This window comes from Arvicanthis niloticus, chromosome 6, assembly GCF_011762505.2.
Source record: "Arvicanthis niloticus isolate mArvNil1 chromosome 6, mArvNil1.pat.X, whole genome shotgun sequence".
Classification (NCBI taxonomy): domain Eukaryota; kingdom Metazoa; phylum Chordata; class Mammalia; order Rodentia; family Muridae; genus Arvicanthis; species Arvicanthis niloticus.
The window spans coordinates 92,948,197-92,966,638 of record NC_047663.1 but is presented as its reverse complement, the minus strand read 5'-3'; the positions used below and the strand labels follow the sequence as shown (position 1 = coordinate 92,966,638).

The 18,442-nt window shown below is 46.6% G+C and overlaps 1 protein-coding gene across 5 annotated transcripts in view; it reads left to right on the top strand.

The window, feature by feature from the left end:
- Window positions 1-15,499, top strand: part of Nlrc3 (NLR family CARD domain containing 3) — a 32,540-nt gene extending 17,041 nt beyond the window's left edge. For 3 of the 5 annotated variants that reach the window (XM_076937269.1, XM_076937271.1, XM_034507715.2), the window contains 14 exons: window positions 683-766; window positions 1,966-2,049; window positions 3,708-3,791; window positions 6,136-6,219; window positions 6,765-6,848; window positions 7,371-7,454; window positions 7,890-7,973; window positions 8,431-8,514; window positions 8,883-8,966; window positions 10,181-10,264; window positions 10,731-10,814; window positions 11,420-11,503; window positions 11,888-11,971; window positions 12,265-15,499. In XM_076937269.1, the coding sequence (XP_076793384.1) occupies window positions 683-766; window positions 1,966-2,049; window positions 3,708-3,791; window positions 6,136-6,219; window positions 6,765-6,848; window positions 7,371-7,454; window positions 7,890-7,973; window positions 8,431-8,514; window positions 8,883-8,966; window positions 10,181-10,264; window positions 10,731-10,814; window positions 11,420-11,503; window positions 11,888-11,971; window positions 12,265-12,355 (1,183 nt within the window). In that variant the 3' untranslated portion in view covers window positions 12,356-15,499. Of the gene's footprint in view, window positions 1-682; window positions 767-1,965; window positions 2,050-3,707; window positions 3,792-6,135; window positions 6,220-6,764; window positions 6,849-7,370; window positions 7,455-7,873; window positions 7,974-8,430; window positions 8,515-8,882; window positions 8,967-10,180; window positions 10,265-10,730; window positions 10,815-11,419; window positions 11,504-11,887; window positions 11,972-12,264 lie in introns of those variants that run through there. The other 2 variants (XM_076937270.1, XR_013111446.1) reach the window with 2 other exon arrangements.
- Window positions 15,500-18,442: the final 2,943 nt, after the last annotated feature.

The following is an 18,442-nucleotide window of genomic DNA, read 5'->3' as shown; positions in this document are numbered from 1 at the left end:
TCACAGAAACCACAAAAACCAGCACCAGCTTCAATATTTTGTTTTTTCTTGAGAGCCACATGAACATAACACCGCTACACAGGGTCTGTATGGAGGGACTGCTTTAATACCAGCAAATCCAGTATGAAAATTTTACTGCATTTATTGTATTTCTGCTAGTCTCTGTCTCTCTGTCTCTTTGTCTCTCTCTGTGTCTCTCTGCATCTCTGTCTCTCTGTGTCTCTGTCTCCCCCCCATCTCTGTGTCTGTGTGGAGGTCAGAGGACAACCATAAGAGTCAGCTTTATCCTTCCATTATTTGCGTTCTGGAGATCAAACTCAACCTGTCAGGCTTGGTAGCAGGTACTTTTAACCTCTCAGCCATCTTCCTGGCTCCAAATGCAAGACTTCTATTTTCCAAACTCTTGGCTGCACGTTTGTAAAGTAGGTATTATGCAAGGTGCTAGATAAATTTCCTTGTGCCCCTTTGTCAGGGTGAAGGCCATCTGGCCGGCTCTGACTCTGTCTTCCCAGGCTCTGTCTTCCCAGTCCCAGTCCTGACGTTCTGCTCCGCAGTCACCTTGTCTCTGCTTCTATCCATGTGGGTGATGCTGGGAAAGCAAGGGTTAATCACGAGCCTAATATCAAAGAGGAGGCAACCAGTCACAGACTTGAAGCAAGCCTCTCCCTCTTTTCTCTGGCAGCCTGGCTGAGAACCAGATTGGCAGCAAAGGGGCCAAAGCGCTGGCCAGAGCCCTGCTGGTCAACAGGAGCCTCGTCACACTGGAGTGAGTAGGACCCTTAGGGCCCCGGAATAAGAGAATCTGAAGCTGTCTCTTTGTGTATGACATGTCTTGAGTGTTCTCCATCCTTTCTCCCAGTCCCAGACTCAGCCCGTTTAGAGCAGAGTCAGTGGCTGAGCTCTTGCAGACCACATGTCCTTCCATGTGGCCAAAGGACAGCTACGTCTGTAAGCAACGTCACCATCATTTCAACTTCATTTCACAAAACACTTGATTTTTGTGTAACAACACTAGAATTGTCTTTGTCGTGTGATATATATCATAGACTCACGAGTGTGTATGATATATATATGAACACACACAAACATATATTTGATGTTTGATGGAATCATGGCAGAGATCATGTATGTATGTGTGGTGTGTGTATGATATATGAATGTCTTGTGTACTCTATGGAAGCATCACTTGTCAATAAAAGATGTTGGCCTATATATATGATCATACACACAGACACACAGACACACACATATGTATATATGTATATATAAATGTTAGCTGTGGGCCTTTCTACCTATGCCCAAGTTCCCAAAATAACGACTCTGTGATTTATTATTTAGGAATAATTACCTAGGCCATAGCTTGGGCTCCTTCTCTGACTAGCTCACAACTTAATTAGCTTGCTTATTCTATCCTAACTCTTGCCATGAAGGTAGCTGCCTCTCCTCAGGTACCTACGACTGTCTCCATCAGTATTCTGGTGAATCTATTTCTGTACCTGACTCTATCCCAGAATTCCTCTCTCTCTCTCTGCCAGAACCTCACACTTCCTATTTCCCGCATCAGCTAATAGGCCAAAGGCTTTTTTATTGACAGGTGATGTTTCCACACAGTACACAAGAGATTCTCTCTACAGGATCACACGTACACGCATGCGCACACACATGCGCGCATGCACACACACACACACACACGCACCTGCACACACGCATGTGCACATACACGCACACACGCACGCATACACACAGGCACACATACACACACGCACGCACGCGTGCACACACACACACACACACATGCACACACACACGCACACACGCACAAACGCGTGATCTCTGCCATGGTTTCATCAAATGTGAAATCCTTAATCCCAATTCATTCCCATTATGATTATAGACGTACAATGTTGGTGGCATTTTTATCCATCTTCCCACCTCAGCAGTCTTTCCCCCACTTGCTTCCACTAGCCTCCGGAGTAACTGCATTGGACCACAGGGGGCTAAGGCTCTGGCAGATGCTCTGAAGATAAACCGAACTCTAGCTTCTCTAAGGTATGTGACCCTGCTCCTGGCCCTTGCAGCAGGAAAGGACCCAGAAAACCCTGGTTACAGGGGATACTGTAAAATGGGAGAGGATTAAAAATGGAGGCTTTGGGATGTCAGCAAGCTTCAAGTTTCAGATTCTTCCAATTCTGTGTGCTGCTCTAAGTCCCCAGGGTTTCTCAGGACAACGAAAAGCCTGCCTTCCAGAAGACAGCATTGGGTATGGTTTGCTATGTCCCTTTTAGGAGCCTGTGGATGTGTCTGTCTAGTTGAGGGTATACTAACTATCTTGTTTTCTTTTGTTTTTCTACTTATTCAAAGGAAAATTTTGTTGTTATGTTGGTTTTTTGTTTGTTTGTTTGTTTTTTTGTTTTTTTTTTTTTTTTTTTGGTTTTTCTAGACAGGGTTTCTCTGTGTAGCCCTAGCTGTCCTGGAACTCACTCTGTAGACCAGGCTGGCCTTGAACTCAGAAACCTGCCTGCCTCTGCCTCCCAAGTGCTGGGATTAAAGGCGTGCGCCACCACCGCCCGGCTGTTGTTATGTTTTAAAACAGGGTCTGGCTAGGTAGCCTTGGCTGGCCTGGAGCTTGCTATGTAGGCCAGGCTACAGTTCCACCTGCCTCTGCCTCCCAAGTGATGAAATGAAAGGTGTGCACCAACACACCCAGCACAGGGAGAAGTTTTTGTTTGGTTTGGTTTTTCAAGACGGGGTTTCTCTGTGTAGCCCTGGCTATTCTGGAACTCACTCTGTAGACCAGGCTGGCCTCGAACTCAGAGATCCACCTGCCTCTGCCTCTCATTGTACATCCACAATGTTGTGCAACCACTACCTCTGTCTAATTTCAAAATGTTTTTGACTATTAGTATTTGCTTTCTTCTTCTTTAGCAAGTTTAGCCTTTAGCAAGTTTTCTAGCTATTTACTGATTTTGGACATTTCATATAAATGGAGTTATACAATAAGAGCTTTGTGTCTGTCTTCTTCAACTAGCATAATGTCTTCAAGTTCATCAATATTGTAGCATATTGATATTTTCTTGCACTTTACCCATACATTATTCCACTGGATGGGTGGAGCACCGTCTGCTTATCCATCCCTGCGCAGGCATTCTGTGTGTCTTTTTTCACACTTCTATTCAGCTTCTGTCTTTTGGCTATTGTGAATAATGCTGCCTGCGACATTTGTGTAGAAGTATTCAAGTACCTGTCTTTAATCCTTTGGGGGAATATACCTAGAAATGGAATTGCTATGCCAAGTCTAAGTTAAGAATTGCCAGACTGTTCCACAGAGGCTGGGACAATTGACATTCTCATCAGTAGTGTGAGGCTTCCAGTTTTACCACGTCTTCACTGTTGTTTGGGTACTGTGGCTCTTGATTGTAATGGGGACTACTGATGACTTCATTTTAACTGATGTAGACAGCATGGACACTTTGTTTCTAGTTGTTGGGCAGCTGCTTAGAGACTCCATTCAGGAGGGCTAACGTCTTTCCTGGGTGATGGATCTAGCGATGGTCACATCATCATTGGTAAATCTTTTCACAGAAGTCAGTTGCTTCCTGTTTTGGGCCTTTAAGTATGCCCTTGGGTATCCCCACTGTAGCCTGAGTTCAGACCACTACTGGGTATCTCTTGTTCTACTGGTAACACACTCTTCCTTGCCTCTGTAGCCTCCAAAGCAACGTGATCAAGGATGATGGTGTCCTGTGCATGGCTGAGGCCCTGGTCTCCAACCAGACTATCTCCATACTACAGTGAGTGGACACAACTCCTGCTGCCTCCTCTCCCTTCTGCAAGCCTCTGCCTTGCTGCTGACAGAGAGAGCAGGAGACAGTCCCGAGGCTTTCTGACCTTCCTGTACAGTCCCTGAAAAGCATGATGTTACCTGCTTTTACAGAGAATAAGTGTAGCTTTGGTTTTTCAAAACCTACTTTTAATATGGGTTCTTAAATGCTTTAACCTCCCTTCTAGCCCACCACCCACCAGAGGTAGTGGAAAAGAAAGGTTATTAGGATATGGGGGAAGAGGACCTGTTTAGAACTTGTTCTTTGGCGCAAATCCCAGCTGCATTGTCAGGAAATTGGCAGTTCAGTCCACAGGATTCAGCAGCGGCAGCTTGATCCACTTGCAAATACTTCACCAATACACCAGCAGTCCAGTTCGGTAGTGTCTGGATAGCAAACATGAGTCAGCAGCGTTGGCACAGCCTAGCAGGAACAGCCAGGCCTTAACGGAATCAGCACGAGTCAGCAGGAGCAAACAACACCATCAGGGGTGCCAGGAGTTCTCTGCTGTGCCTCTCGAAACAAAGCGAAGATCAGTGAAGCTGGGAGACCAAGAAGCATCGCAAGGCTAGCTATTCGAGCCCCCGTCACTGTTGAGCCCTATCTAGACTCCCTCCAAACATCATGTGTCCTCCACGGGTCTTGTCTCAGAATGAGAGTCTGTCTTAGCAAAACTCCACTTGAGTCTGTCTCAGCTAACATCACTCTGCCAATTGGCCAGAGTCCGCAGAAGCAGCAAGAAGTTGCCAGAGCACAACCAGAAGGTTTTTTTTTTTAGTGCATTTCTCTCTATGGAGTCACGACAAATGGAGCTGAACTACACAATATAAGGTGGGCCACTACATGCATGGCATTAGTGAAGAGTCCTTCATCATGTTCTCCTTCCACATGCTTGCCCCAGCAAACACCATCCAACACAACTGACTTTCCAAAGAAACCATAAGTTTTCACTTCAAATAGGTATGAAGAATTACTGAAAATTAAAAACAAACAAACAAACAAACAAACTCCTGCCAACCCAGAAAATTGTCTCCACAGATGTAGGAAAGAAGACTGCACTCCTTTATTGAAAAGGTACTACTATAAAATGTAATGTAAAAGCAACATCATGGACAACTACCAGTGAGGTTGCAAAGACAGCTCCCACCCTTCAGCCCAGCAGAGGCGACCCCTTCCACACATGTTCTCAAGGTCAATGGCAATCTGTCTTCTAGTGTGAAGAGCTGGCAACTCCACTTTTCAGCAACTTATCCTGTGCTCAGCAGATGCTCAGAGGCTATGTGTCCCTTAATTGCTTTTGCCTCTAGAACAAAATCATTCCTTTCTGATGATCAGGTGCTTCATCACATGGAACCAGGTGCCCAGCTAATTCTCACAGTAGCAGCGAAAGAGGGGCACTATCTTGTTTGATGTTTCACTTGGAAAGGAGGGCCCCAAGACTCTTACAAAGACCCTAGGAAGGCAGGCATGGTGAAGGACAACTTTAATTTCAGCATTCAGGAGGCACAGGCCAGTGGATCTCTCTGAGTTCAAGGCTAGCCTAGGTTACATAGAGAGACCCTGTCTCAAAGAACAAAGCAAAGACCCCAAAAAACACACCTGGACTGTGAAGCCAGAGGAGACTGACTGAGTTTGTAAGGAGACAGTGCATCTCAAAGGGACAGAGTAAGGATTTACCATCTATAGTTTCAAGAAAATATTCTAGAAAAGGAAGATGTCTTTTTCCTTTAAGAAAAGATGTGTGGGCATGCATGGTGCAGGTACATAAGTTTTTGTTTTATTCATTTACTGTGTGTATGTATGGCACATGCATGCACATGCCATGACAGAAGTATAGTTAGAAGACAACTTACAGGAGTCAGTTTTCTTTTTCCAATTGTGCATCCTAGAGATTGAACTTAGTTCTCCAGGCTTGCTGGCAAGCACCTTCCCTTGCTGAGCCATCTCATGGGCCCCTGTCTCTTTCCATTGTCTGGAGGGTATTCTAACTTCACACAGGAGAGGTCCTTCCCCATCTGTCTATACCTCTTTCAAGGGAAGTTTCTCGAGGTGGGAGGCAGATGGCAACTATACCTTGCTAGCTGGCAGACTTGTGCATGGAAGTCTCTCAGACAAGGGGCTACTGAGCACTCTCGACCTCTTGCTCCCAGCTGCACTGTCCCCTCAACTCTGTCACCAGATCCTTTGTGTACACTGAGTGTAAATGGAGATGGTCCCCTATTTGTCCTTGATCTCGCACCTACAACCCAGACTGGCTTTGGCCTGGGTGTGACTGTGGCTGGCTTTGCTTATGGATCTTTCTCATTTCTCGCAGGCTACAGAACAACCTAATTGGGCCCATAGGAGCCCAGCAGATGGCAGATGCCCTGAAGCAGAACAGGAGTCTGAAAGAACTCATGTGAGAAAGGCCAGAAGGCCACATTGGTATTCTCAGTATCAAGCAGAAGGCCAGCCCTCCCTATGCATTTGTAGGTGGGGGTGGATGATGGAATAGATGGATGGATGAAGGAAGGATGAGATGAGTGGGCGGTAGGTGGAGGAGTAGATGGGTAGGTAGGTAGGAGGGATACATGAGGGGTTTAGGGAGACTGATGGCTGGGGGAATGTGGTTAGTTAGCTTAGCTGTACAAAACACTGGATGAGGAGAATTAAAGTCCAGACTCCCAGAACTGGATGGGCCTCAGTCCTCACAGCTGTACTTTCAGAACTGCTTCCCTGCCCTCAGAAGGGAATATCATCTCTTGGCCATCTTCACATAAAGTCCCAGACAGACCTCTAAGGGCTAATCCTTAGTTCTTTCCAAAGAGTTATGATAGGGGTCACCTGCAGCAATTACAGACAAGAATAACTGAGGCCCAACTGCACGGGACACCCTTAAGCCAGAGGTGGTCTCCCCTGAGCTCTGATGCCTAGGCACAGCCCACCACCATTTATCTCTTGCAGGTTTTCCAGTAATACCATTGGGGACAGAGGTGCCATGGCCCTGGCTGAGGCCCTGAAGGTGAACCAGGGCCTAGAGAACCTGGAGTGAGTCTGCCTGGGAACCCTCCGTGGTTGATAATCACCCTTGTCTGAGCCCATTTCCATGAGAGAGCCCTACCACCGTGCTGTTTCTGCCCCTCTCTCCACCTTTTGTCCTACTCACCTATAGCTACACTTCTCTGCAGTTTTTAGAATGACAAGGTTTACATGCCTTGTCCTAAGTGAGCACCAGTGGCTAAAGAAAAGCTTTGGAAGGTGGGCGGGGCTGGGTGCATTCTGCTGCTGCATCAGCATGTTTCCCCACTTTACTTTCTCTGGAGTGGAGCTAACATGTTTGCAGCCCCATGTCAAGGCAGCTTAAACCTCAGGGGGATAAGACAGGCTACATCTCCCTGCCTTTATCTGGCAGGAGCTAGAAAGTGATAATGGGAGAGGAGAAAGAGATGAGGAGCATAGCTCTTAGGTCCCCAGCCCTCTGTTGAACCCATGGGCATGGCTCCAGGCTGGGTGTGGCTCCTCCAGGTCCCAACACAGTCACATCAACCGTACCTTGTCCTGTGCCTGCAGCCTCCAGAGCAATGCCATCAGTAACACGGGAGTGGCGGTGCTGATGCAAGCCCTCTGCAGTAACCATACACTGTCCAGTCTCAAGTAAGCCCTGACCCTCAACCCCACAACCAGGATGCTGTCCCTTTGACCAGTGGGAATATAAGACCTCTGGGACTTGGAAAGAAAACTGAAGAAATCTGTAGTTGGTACAGGAGTGGTTCTAGAACATGGCACCATCCCTTTTCCTACTTTGTCGGTTGTAGCACCGGTGGGCTGCTCCCCCATAAGTACAAGTCCTTCAGGTTCCATTTAACTCAGACCCTGTCCTTTTCCTCCTGTGTGTTCTACACCGTTGGTAGTCCTGAGTAGGACACTGATTAGAACCCTGGCTGGCCGGAACAGGTTCCTTCACATTTCGTCCCAGGAGACCAAGGGCCTGTCTGTAGTTTGTTGGGCTTTGAAAAGTCTAGACACCTGGGCCTGCTCTGTCAGAAGCCCCACTTACACGATTGAATGCTCAGTCTTATGTCTCCCCAGCCTAAGAGAAAACTCCATCAGCCCAGAGGGAGCCCAGGCCCTTGCTCAAGCCCTCTGCACGAACAGCACTCTGAAGCACTTGGAGTACGTGGTAGGGTCTGGAGGGATGGAGGTCAGGGGAGATGGGTTTCTTCCCTTACTCAGCTCACCATTATGATGGGTTAGACCCTTGACATTGTCACAGTTTATAAAGTTGGACAAGGGCTTGATTGGGAAGACTCAGCAAGGAGACCTGGTATCTACTGGTAACCCTGATAGAAGAACTCTCCAGCCTTACCCCTGGAGATGGATAAGCACATCGGAGAGGACCACGCCAATAGGCAGGAAGCCCTGTTTTTCATGCTATATGTCCTGGTTGCATAACCTGTAACCACACTGAGTATATTTGGCACACCACAGTTCTCCATAAGCATGAATCACACAAACTCAGTATCAGTGCTGACAGTGTGTTTTTGGGGAAGAGGGGGAACTGGATCCCCTAGTGACCAGGATTGGGGGGTTCATGGTAGCTCCTCACTAGCTCTTGTTCCCCTTTTGGCAGCCTGACAGCTAATCTCCTCCATGACCAAGGTGCCCAGGCCATTGCAGTAGCAGTGGGAGAAAACCACTCCCTCACACACCTTCAGTAAGTCTCCCCCTCCCCAGTCTCCATTCTCCTCAGCTGCAGGGCTACTCACAAACCAAGTATGGTAGTTGGAACCTGGATTTGGGACAGGTATCCCTATCCTGGATTTGGATTCCTGAGGTTATCCTCAGATAGACCTAGATTATGAGGCAAGTGTCATGGCTGTGACTCATGGTGACCTATATTTCATGAAGAATATCTGAGCTTATCCCCATGGCTACACTGGCCCGCTGGCCTGAAGGGAACTTCAGGAATCCTCCTGCCATATATCCTACATAGACTCACCCAGCCACCAGACCCTCCTGGATCCCTCGGATCCTCTCTAGTCTTTTCCTGTGCCATGTGGTCATGGGTCTGTATCTTTCCAGCCTGCAGTGGAACTTCATTCAGGCTGGTGCAGCCAGGGCCCTGGGACAAGCACTCCAGCTGAACAGGACCCTGACAACCTTAGAGTAAGTGTGGCCTTTGGGGCTGAGGGGCAGTCTCCAGGCACAGGGCTCGTTTGATTATTTTTAAAAATAGTCTCCTCCACCATAAGACTACAGACTTGTTTCTTTTAGTCCTTACCTGGAGGAAGAGGGAGGAGAGAAAGAGAGAACATGCAAGTATGCCAGGAGGTGGTGGTTCACCTTTAATCCCAGCACATGGAAGGCAGAGGCAGGTGGATCTGTGAGTTTGAGGCCAGCCTGGTCTACAGAGTGACCAGGACATCTAGGGCTACACAGAGAAACTGTCTCACAAAAAACAAAACAAAAAGTGTGCATGCGTGCACGTGTGTGTACATGTATGTACTTGCCCTGACGTGTGTGGAAGTCAGAGGAGAACTTTCAGGAGCTAGTTCTCTCCTACTCTGAGTTAGTTCCAAGACTCAAACTCAGGCCAGCAGGGTTGATGCAAGCACCATTACCTGCTGAGCCATCTCGCTAGTCCTTTTAAATAAATCTTTCTATGTGTGTGTGTATATGTATGTGTATTAAGTTTGTGAGTGTGGGCATACATATGCCAGGGTGTGCATGTGGCTGTGAGTGGACAACCTCAGGTGTTGGTCTTTGCCTTCAACCTTGAGATAGTCATTTTCTCCCTTGTTACATATGCCAGGCAATTTGGCTGTAAGCTTCTGGGTTTCTCATTTTGCTTCCTGACACATGGCAATGTCCGTTTGTCCTGAACTCATTTATTGTCCCGGAGTTTGCTTTTTTCTTCCAACTGGAAGTAGGAGAAAAGATGCATAAAGCCTAGCCAGCAAGAACGGCACAGAGCAGGTGGTACTGGTGCATGCCTTTAATCCCAGCATTCCTGGGGCAGAGGGAGGAAGATCTCCAGATTTGAGGACAACCAGAGCTACACAGAAAAACTCTGTTCCACCCCCACCCCAAGAGTGGTGCAGAGAGGAGAACTTCAGGTTAATCTTCCTGCTGGTTTTGAAAAGCATACCTTTTGTCCTCAAACCTTGTTGGTAGCAATTTCCATGTCTCTTTTCATGTCTGCTCTGGACAGTTTGTTTAGAAACACACAGACTTCCTAGGTTCCTCTGTGCATTAATTATGAGGCCAAGGGCAAAGGCTGCCAAACAGGGACAATTATCTAGTGTGACTTGATGTAGGTCTGGTGTGTGTAAAGAGACCCAACCTCATAGGCCTTGGCCAATGGGTCACACTATGTTCAGTTTACAGGAGAATGCCATAGGGGATGAAGGAGCTTCCTCAGTGGCTGGCGCACTGAAGGTGAACACAACCCTCACTGCTCTCTAGTAAGTCCTGTGGGTGTGGGAGCCAAGTAGATCACCCCTTCACCAAGTAGGTCACCCACCAAGTAGATCACCCGTTCACCAAGTAGATCACCCCCTTTGTCACCCCCTCGTGCCATAGCCATCTTTGTTTATCAGTCTGGGAAAGCTGTTTGGCTTTTCTAATATTAGTGATTGGCAGTCAAATATAGGAAGGACTGCAGGTACAGACAGCATCCACCTCAAGCCCTCTCAGAAGACTCCCTGTCTCCCATCCACATCTAGACCTACTTCTCAGGTGTCAGAATAGAGGCAGGAGATGCAGTGTTCTTGGAAGGATCACAGGAAAACAATCCTTAGTGCCATTTCCCAATGTTTAGCCCAACTAAGGGGTACAGAGTATGGAGGGAGGCCTGGCGTGGGGCAGGGAGGGGCCAGGAACACAAGAGACCTGCTTCCCTATAACTGATTGCATTCCTTTTATATATAGCCTACAGGTGGCTTCCATTGGTAGCCGAGGGGCCCAGGCACTTGGGGAGGCCCTAGCTGTGAACAGAACCTTGGAGATTCTTGAGTGAGTATTCCTGGTGCTGTTGACAGATGTTTGCTGAAAAACAAACAAACAAACAAACAAAACAAAAACCTGAAGCTACAGATTCAAAAGGAATAAACATGAAGCCAGACATTTACACACACACTCAGATAATTCTGATGATTGTTGGGGTTATTTGCTGTATCTTCTCCGTTCCCACTTTGTCTTTCCCGCAGTCACTATGGCATTATGCCCTGGGTTGGGCCTGTCCCAGACAAACAGGTCCAAAGGCTCTATTTAGTGGTATCCCCCTACCCCCACACCCGAGGAACCAGTAGCCAACTCCTGGCATGGGTGGGGCTCAAGCTCTGTGGGGCTCTCCCATGCCCATGTCACTTCTGCTTTCCAGGATCCTTTAACTACAATGCACTGTGTACCTCTGGGTGGAGAGTTACTGCTCCTATCTCAGCCTAGGTTTTCCTTCTCTGGAGTAGAAAAAAGGACAGGCTGCCATTAAGTGCTTAGGAAGAAGCCACCCCAAATGCTGTGATTGGTCATGTCCAGATAAGCCCATACCTATCTGGAGGGACGTCAGTATCACCCCACAACCTATCCCTGCACCTCAGGCTTCTCACTTGCCCTGACAGCTTACGAGGAAACGACGTTGGGGTAGCTGGAGCCAAGGCCTTGGCAAACGCTCTGAAGTTAAACTCTAGTCTTAGAAGACTCAAGTAAGTGACCATGTGACCCACATGCAAGCCAAAGCAGCCAACTTCTGCCAGCGCTTTTTGGATGAAGCACACAATTTCCTTTAGTTGCTTCCTTCTACCTGTTAACTGACTACAATGTTCTGACCATTACTGACCACATCCACCAAAGGTAGCTCTGTTCATTCTCCTTAAATAATTTACTTATAATTTACTTAAAATACAAAGTTATGGTGTTGGGTAGAGTACCTGGCTACAGCTTAAGGGTCAAATGTCAATCTAGCAGTTGCTATGGTGCCTATGGACAATCAACCTCAGAACTGCTCATGCCATCTTTGTCTCAACAAAGCTGTGTTGCCTCCTTCCATCTTTTCTGGCTCATCATGGTTCTCCATCTCTTCTGTCTAGTCTCCAAGAGAACTCAGTGGGGATGGACGGGGCCATATATGTCGCCACTGCTCTGTCTGAGAACCATGGTCTGCACCATATTAAGTGAGTACATTCAGTAGCACCATCTTCTCTAGAGACTTTTTCTGAGCCCCAAAACTGCTCCCAGATCAGGTTCTGCCTTTAGCTCAGTTCTGGGAATGAGGTGATCTGAAGGTACTCTGACAATGCCATGGGGAGACTAGGTCTAAGAAGGAACATGCCAGAGTGGTATGTGTAGGAGGGACTCCAGAAGGGCAAAGAAAGACTCAGTAGGGTCCAGAATTCATTATAGAGACAATCACTCTGCTAAGGACAATCTGTAGATGCTGAGGTCTGTCCTAACTCTTCTGTCTTAGTCTCCAGGGAAATCCCATTGGGGAATCCGCTGCCAGGATGATCTCAGAGGCTATCAAGACAAATGCTCCCACATGCACTGTGGAAATGTAAGGAAAGCAAGTTCCTGGAGGACCACGCAGAGATTCAACTAGGAACTTCTGATCAGAGGACCTCTGGTCTCTGCAAATCTTCCTGGAATTGGAAATGTTGCTGGGCTAGCTCTCAAGCTGGTCTTCTCAATAGAGGAAGGGAAGGTACTTCAACAGAGTTCACAGGCACCTTTCCTGCCCAGGGTCAGTCAGAGGGAAGATGGCTACTGTTGTGGGATAGAGAAGGAAAGGGTCTGCCACCAAGGAGCACTCAGGGCAACATCTCAAAGCTCCACAAAGTAGGAGGCTGGTCCTGGCTTACTCATCCCCAGGGTCTTCACATGCCCCAGCTTAAAAGAACAAAAGAAAACAAAACAATGACAGTATTCCTGCCCTGTGCACTCACATAGCTGGCATCAGTCTCTGCAGTGTTCCTACCCTGCACACACACACATGGCTGACACCATCAGTCTCTGCAGTGTAGTGTTCCTGCCCTGCACACACACACATGGCTGGTACCATCAGTCTCTGCAGTGTTCCTGCCCTGCACATACATATAGCTGGTACCATCAGTCTCTGCAGTGTTCCTGCCCTGCAGACTAACACGGCTGGCATCCTCAGTCTCTGCAGTCTTCAAGACCACTAAGCACATTAGCTTGCCAAAGGTGGCAATGGGTCCATTTTTTCTTTTCTTAAGAGAAGAAGAAAGTTCTGGGGTATAACCCTTAGATACATATAGAGAAAATATAAGAAATCTGGGAAGATAATGAAAGGTTAATGCTAATATTCTGGAGTGAAAGTTAAGTCTCCAAGGCACTCTTCTGTATGATCTCTCAGACATCAACCATGCCCTGCCATAGATGGAGTCCAGTACACTGGTTATCCATTGAGAAATAAGTGTTGATACCTTGATGCCATTATCCTGAATTTAAGCTTTCAAAACTTCTGCAGTGGCTATAGCTTCCCCATGGAGACATTGTCTAATTGAAACAGGAAAACCTACATGGACTTCACAGGTCTCAACTAAGGCACTGAGATAAATGCTTATCAAGACCACAGAGTAAGTTCAAGCATGGTGGTGCAAGGCCTTTAATCTCAGCACTTGGGAGGCAGGGGAATCTATGAGTTTAAGGCCAGCCTGGCCTACAAAGTAAATTCCAGGACAGCCAAAACTACATAGTGAGACCCTGTCTTAAAAAAAAAAAAAAAAAAAAAAAAAAAAAAAAAAAAAAAGAGTATCCAGAAGCTGGACATGGAGCACACACTTGTAATTCTAGTGCTTGAGAGGACAAGAAAGGAGAATCATACATTTGAGGGCAGCTTAAACTACATAGTGAGTTTCAAGAGTATTCAGAAGAGTTATCATGGCAGTTGACAGTGACAGGTGATACTGTTTATGTAGGAAAAGAGGCAACATAGCAAGCAACTCGACAAATGTACCCTTGACAAACCATTAGACTTAAGCCAAGAAGAAGAGCCTGTAATTCCAGCACTTGGTGGAGGCAGGAGGATCAGGAGTTCAAGGTTGTCTTTGGATACATAGTGAATTCAAGACCAGTTTATGCTACGTGAAATCCCATCTCAGGAAAACAAAGGGAAACAAGTGACTAAGTTGGGACAAGTGAACATCATGTGTGACTGTGGGACACAGCACGAATGGAGTATTTCTGCCAAAAGTGTTTACCTAAGCCTAATTGTAGTGGTATAGCTATCCAAAATCCAAACGCAAGGACTGTCTGTAACCCAGATCCAATGCAGGCCTGGTTGCAGAAAGATGTTTACAGCAGGTTTCGAAGGGTATTGTCTCTGGGTATGGAACGCTATCTTTCTTTTGGTACTTTTATGATGTTGCTGACTGGAGCTCCATCCAGCTCAGTGGAGGTGGTTCTGGGTTCCTCCTTCTGCACTGCCAACAGCAGCAGCAACAACCTGCTGCCTTATTCTTCTGCCTTATCTTGTTTCTGGCTGAAGCTTTCAGGACAGCAGTCAGTCAGCAAACAAATGCTGGGCAAGCTGTGCCCCACAGAAGCCTAGTACATGGGTCTGAGAGTCCAACATCATAAGGAAAAAGGGTACACTCCAAAGATCCTGAGAGCAAGCCTACCAGACCTAGGAGGCCCCCCTTTCCAGAAAGTCTGTCTAGAGTCCACTATCGAGGCTTCCCAGCTGTCTAGCTCGCAAGGTCTAGCTGCTTCACCACAAGCAAGCCAAAATGTGAGTCTGGAACTGAGATAAACTAACTGGAACAGTGATTTGGCTTTCTTCTTATTTGTTTTTTTGTTTAATTTTGGACAGTTTCTGTTGCTGTCTTCTGCAATTTCTCCACAACACATCCTCTGCTGTTAAGTGCATCTTGCTACTTTCCTTCTCAGAGGTTTTTGGTTTTTAAATCTGCTAGGATGATGCTTGGCCTTGGCTCCTCCAGCTTGAACGCTTCTATCTGTTCCACATCACACAGCAGCGGTTGTCATCCACTCTGGTTTCTGTTGTGGTCCTTGGTAGCCTTGTGGGTTTATCCCCTATGAAAATTTCCTCCTCCTCTTCCTCCCCGCTTCTCTCTCCTTTGCTTCCTTCTTCCCTGTCTCCCCCCACCTCTGGTTTTACTAGAATTCCAGGAGAGTACAGAGATAAGTGTGTTCTGTTTATGGGTTTATCTGGAGCTCTCCCATGATTGTGCATTTGTCAGTCATGACTAGATGTACATACTATACGTGTGTTAGTATATCTCCAAAGTATCCCCAACGCTTGCTATTTGTACCTCCTGACTGGCTGTTGGCTTTATGTCTCAGTTAACAAATACCCGACTAGGATGCCTCACCTCTGAGAACTTTTCAACACAACTTTCCCATAGTGAGTCGTCTTCAAAGCCTTTTTATCCTCCCAACACCCTTTTAGACACTTGAATCTAGTTTAAGGCCATCGCCTGAGCTCTTCCTATAACACTAAGCCTTGGCTGGCCCAGAGCTTTCTATGTAGACCAGACTGGCCTTGAGCTCACAGAGATCCACCTGCCCTGTCTTCAGAGTGAGGGATTAAAGGCATGTAGTATCATGCGCAGCCCACAGTAATCTTTTCTTTTCCTTTTTCTTTCTTTTCTTTCTTTCTTTCTTTCTTTCTTTCTTTCTTTCTTTCTTTCTTTCTTTCTTTCTTTCCTTCCTTCCTTCCTTCCTTCCTTCCTTCTTTTCCTTATCTTTCTTCTCTTTCTTTCTTTCTTACTTACTTTCTTTCTTTCATTCTTTCTTACTTTCTTTCTTTATTTCTTTATTTATTTCTGTGGGGGTTTGAATATGCTTGCCCCAAGGAGCGGCACTATTAGAAGGTGTGGCCTTGTTGGAGTAGGTGTGTCACTGTGGGGGTGAGCTTTCAGACCCTCTTCCTAGCTACCTGAAAACAGTCTCCTCTGGCTGTCTTTAGATGAAGATGCAGAACTCTCAGTTCTTTCTCCAGCACCATGCCTGTCTGCACACTGCCATGCTTCCCAGTGTTACTGAACCTCTGAAACTGTAAGCATGCCCCGTAAAAACTTTGCCTTTATAAGAGTTGCCTTGGTGTCTCCACACAGCAATAAACCCTAACTTAGACTTCTTTTCTTTTCTTTTTTTTTCTTTTCGGTTTTTTGAGACAGGGTTTCTCTGTATAGCCCTGGCTGTCCTGGAACTCACTCTGTAGACCAGGCTGGCCTTGAATTCAGAAATCCACCTGCCTCTGCCTCCCAAGTGCTGGGATTAAAGGCATGCGCCACCACTGCCAGGCTAGGCTTATTTTCTTTCTTTCCTTTTCCCTTTCCCTTCCCTTTCTCAAGACAGGTTTTCTGTGTAGCCTTAGACTTCCTGGAACTCGATATGTAGACCAGGTTGGCCCTGAACTCAGAGATCTGCCTGCCTCTGCCTCCTAGTGCTGGGATTAAAGGCATGAACCATTGCCACCTAGGCTAAGTAATTTTCTTTTTTTTTTTTTTAAACCCATCTCTGAAGTTGCCATTACTGAGCAAAACCCAGCTAATTCCTTAGCAAAACATAGGAAGTTCATTTTGCTATTCCCCTATACATACCAAGTATTTCAGCCTGTGTGTCTGTCATTTCAGACCTGGGATACCTCTATGTCTTGTAGTTCTATCCTACCTGGTCTTAAAAAAAATTTTTTTTAACTATGTGCACGTGTGTGTCTGTGTGAGGGTATACTGTGTATCTGCGTGAGGGTATGTGCTTGTGAGTACAGCTATCCCAGGAAGCTACAAGACTGTACGAGATGCCCTGGTGAACTGGAGCTAGTAGGTGGCTGTGGGTCACCTGGTGTGGTGGGTGCTGAGCTTAGCTTCTGGAAGAGCAGCAAGCTTTCTCAGCCTCTGAGCCATCTCTCCATCTCCAATGTTTTGTTTTTTCAGTCTCAAAACCATTCTCTGAGCCTTTCATACACGTTTACAATGAACAATGATCACATACACTGCCTTCCCTTTCTGCTCTCCTCCCAAAACATACTCCTGTCCTAATTTCATGTCTTTTTTGTTTGATAATCCACTAAGTCCATAAGTACATGCAGAAGGGTTACTCACTGGGGCATGGGAAACATACCAGTGGGGAACACCCTGAAAAAAAAAAGGAAAATGATTCTCTGTTTTGAAGCAGCTATTAACTGCCACTAGCTCCTCAGTACAGCAGGGCCTCGGTCATCTCCTTTATCTCTGTGAGGATTTTGGCTGGCTTGATCTTACATAGATTGTATGTGATGGAGTCTTATTTGTCCAGTTCAGGGCTGGGTTACAGATCATGGTAGAGCTTGAGGCTCTAGGTTCCATCCCCACTACTACAAAGCACAGACAACCAGACAGCAAAAATCCCCCAGAAGACCCAGGTCAATCTGACCTTCACACACACCTTTTCCAAGCAGAGAAGGCTTGCTGCTCCTTACTCTGGGTTTCCAAGCCTCTCGTACCCCTGACACTGTATGCACCTTGCATGCAGATGCTAAGACTCATTCATCTCAGAACTAATGTAAGCATGACAGTTGAGAACCATAACTGCTCAATACATACTTAGTGAAAAGAAATCTGCACAGAAAATGTACCTATGGCAAAATGATTTCATGGTCACGGCCAAATAGGCACCATGTACCAATGCACTGGGTTCCAAAACCGCCTTTTATTAATTACTGAGCCTGGGTCTTTATCCTCCTGGCCTACCGAGTGGTCACCACAGCAGGGCTGCATTGTCTACATTACAGCCACTCTGTCATTCCCATACACCCACAGCATGTAGATATGGCATTGCTGACACACGGTCAGGGTCCCTGCTTAACAGTGAGCTCCAAACCAGCCGGAGACTCGGTCTCAGAAAACAGGAATTTAGGGACAAAGCCAGGAAGATCTTGATCCCAGCAGAGTGTGGACCTTTGAGGCCTCTCACAGCTGTCAAGCTGTGCCCCTTCCCCAAAATAGACTGGGAAAGAAGAGATTTTATGTTTTCTTCTTGTCTCAAGAGGAGTCTTCGTGATTTCTACTGTTATCCTTTTGGGTTTGTTTTACATTTATGTATGTCACATGTTTTACATGTGCCCACAGGGGTCAGAAAAGGGCATCACACACTCTGAAACTGGAGTTATGAACTTTAGTTTTCTACATAAGCAACAAGCACTTTTAACTGAGCCACCTCTCCAGTCCTGTGACTTTCTCCGTGATGGCCACAGTAGCAGCAACAACCACTACCAAACGCAGCATCTGGCTGGGGTGGCCGTGTGCCCAGTGTGCAGAGGCAGAGACAGGACGTTTAAGTCAAGCTGCTCTTCAGGCCGAGTTCATGGCAGAGGCAGGTGGATCTCTTCGAGTTCAAAGCCAAGTTGGTCTATATAGTGAGTTCTAGGACAACCAGGGCTACACAATGAGACCCTGCCTCAAAAAACAAACAAAAATGTTTGCCAATGACAAATGCTAGTTTATGTATGTAATAGGTACAAGTTAAAAATAATGTTTTTGAGTAAAGTTTAATTATATAAAAATACAGTGTTGAATATATTTTTAAATCACATCTATTCGTGTGTGGGTGCGACCATGCCCGTGTTGATGTCAGAGGACAGCCGGTGGGAGTGGGTTCCTCCTTTCTACAGTGGGAGCTCT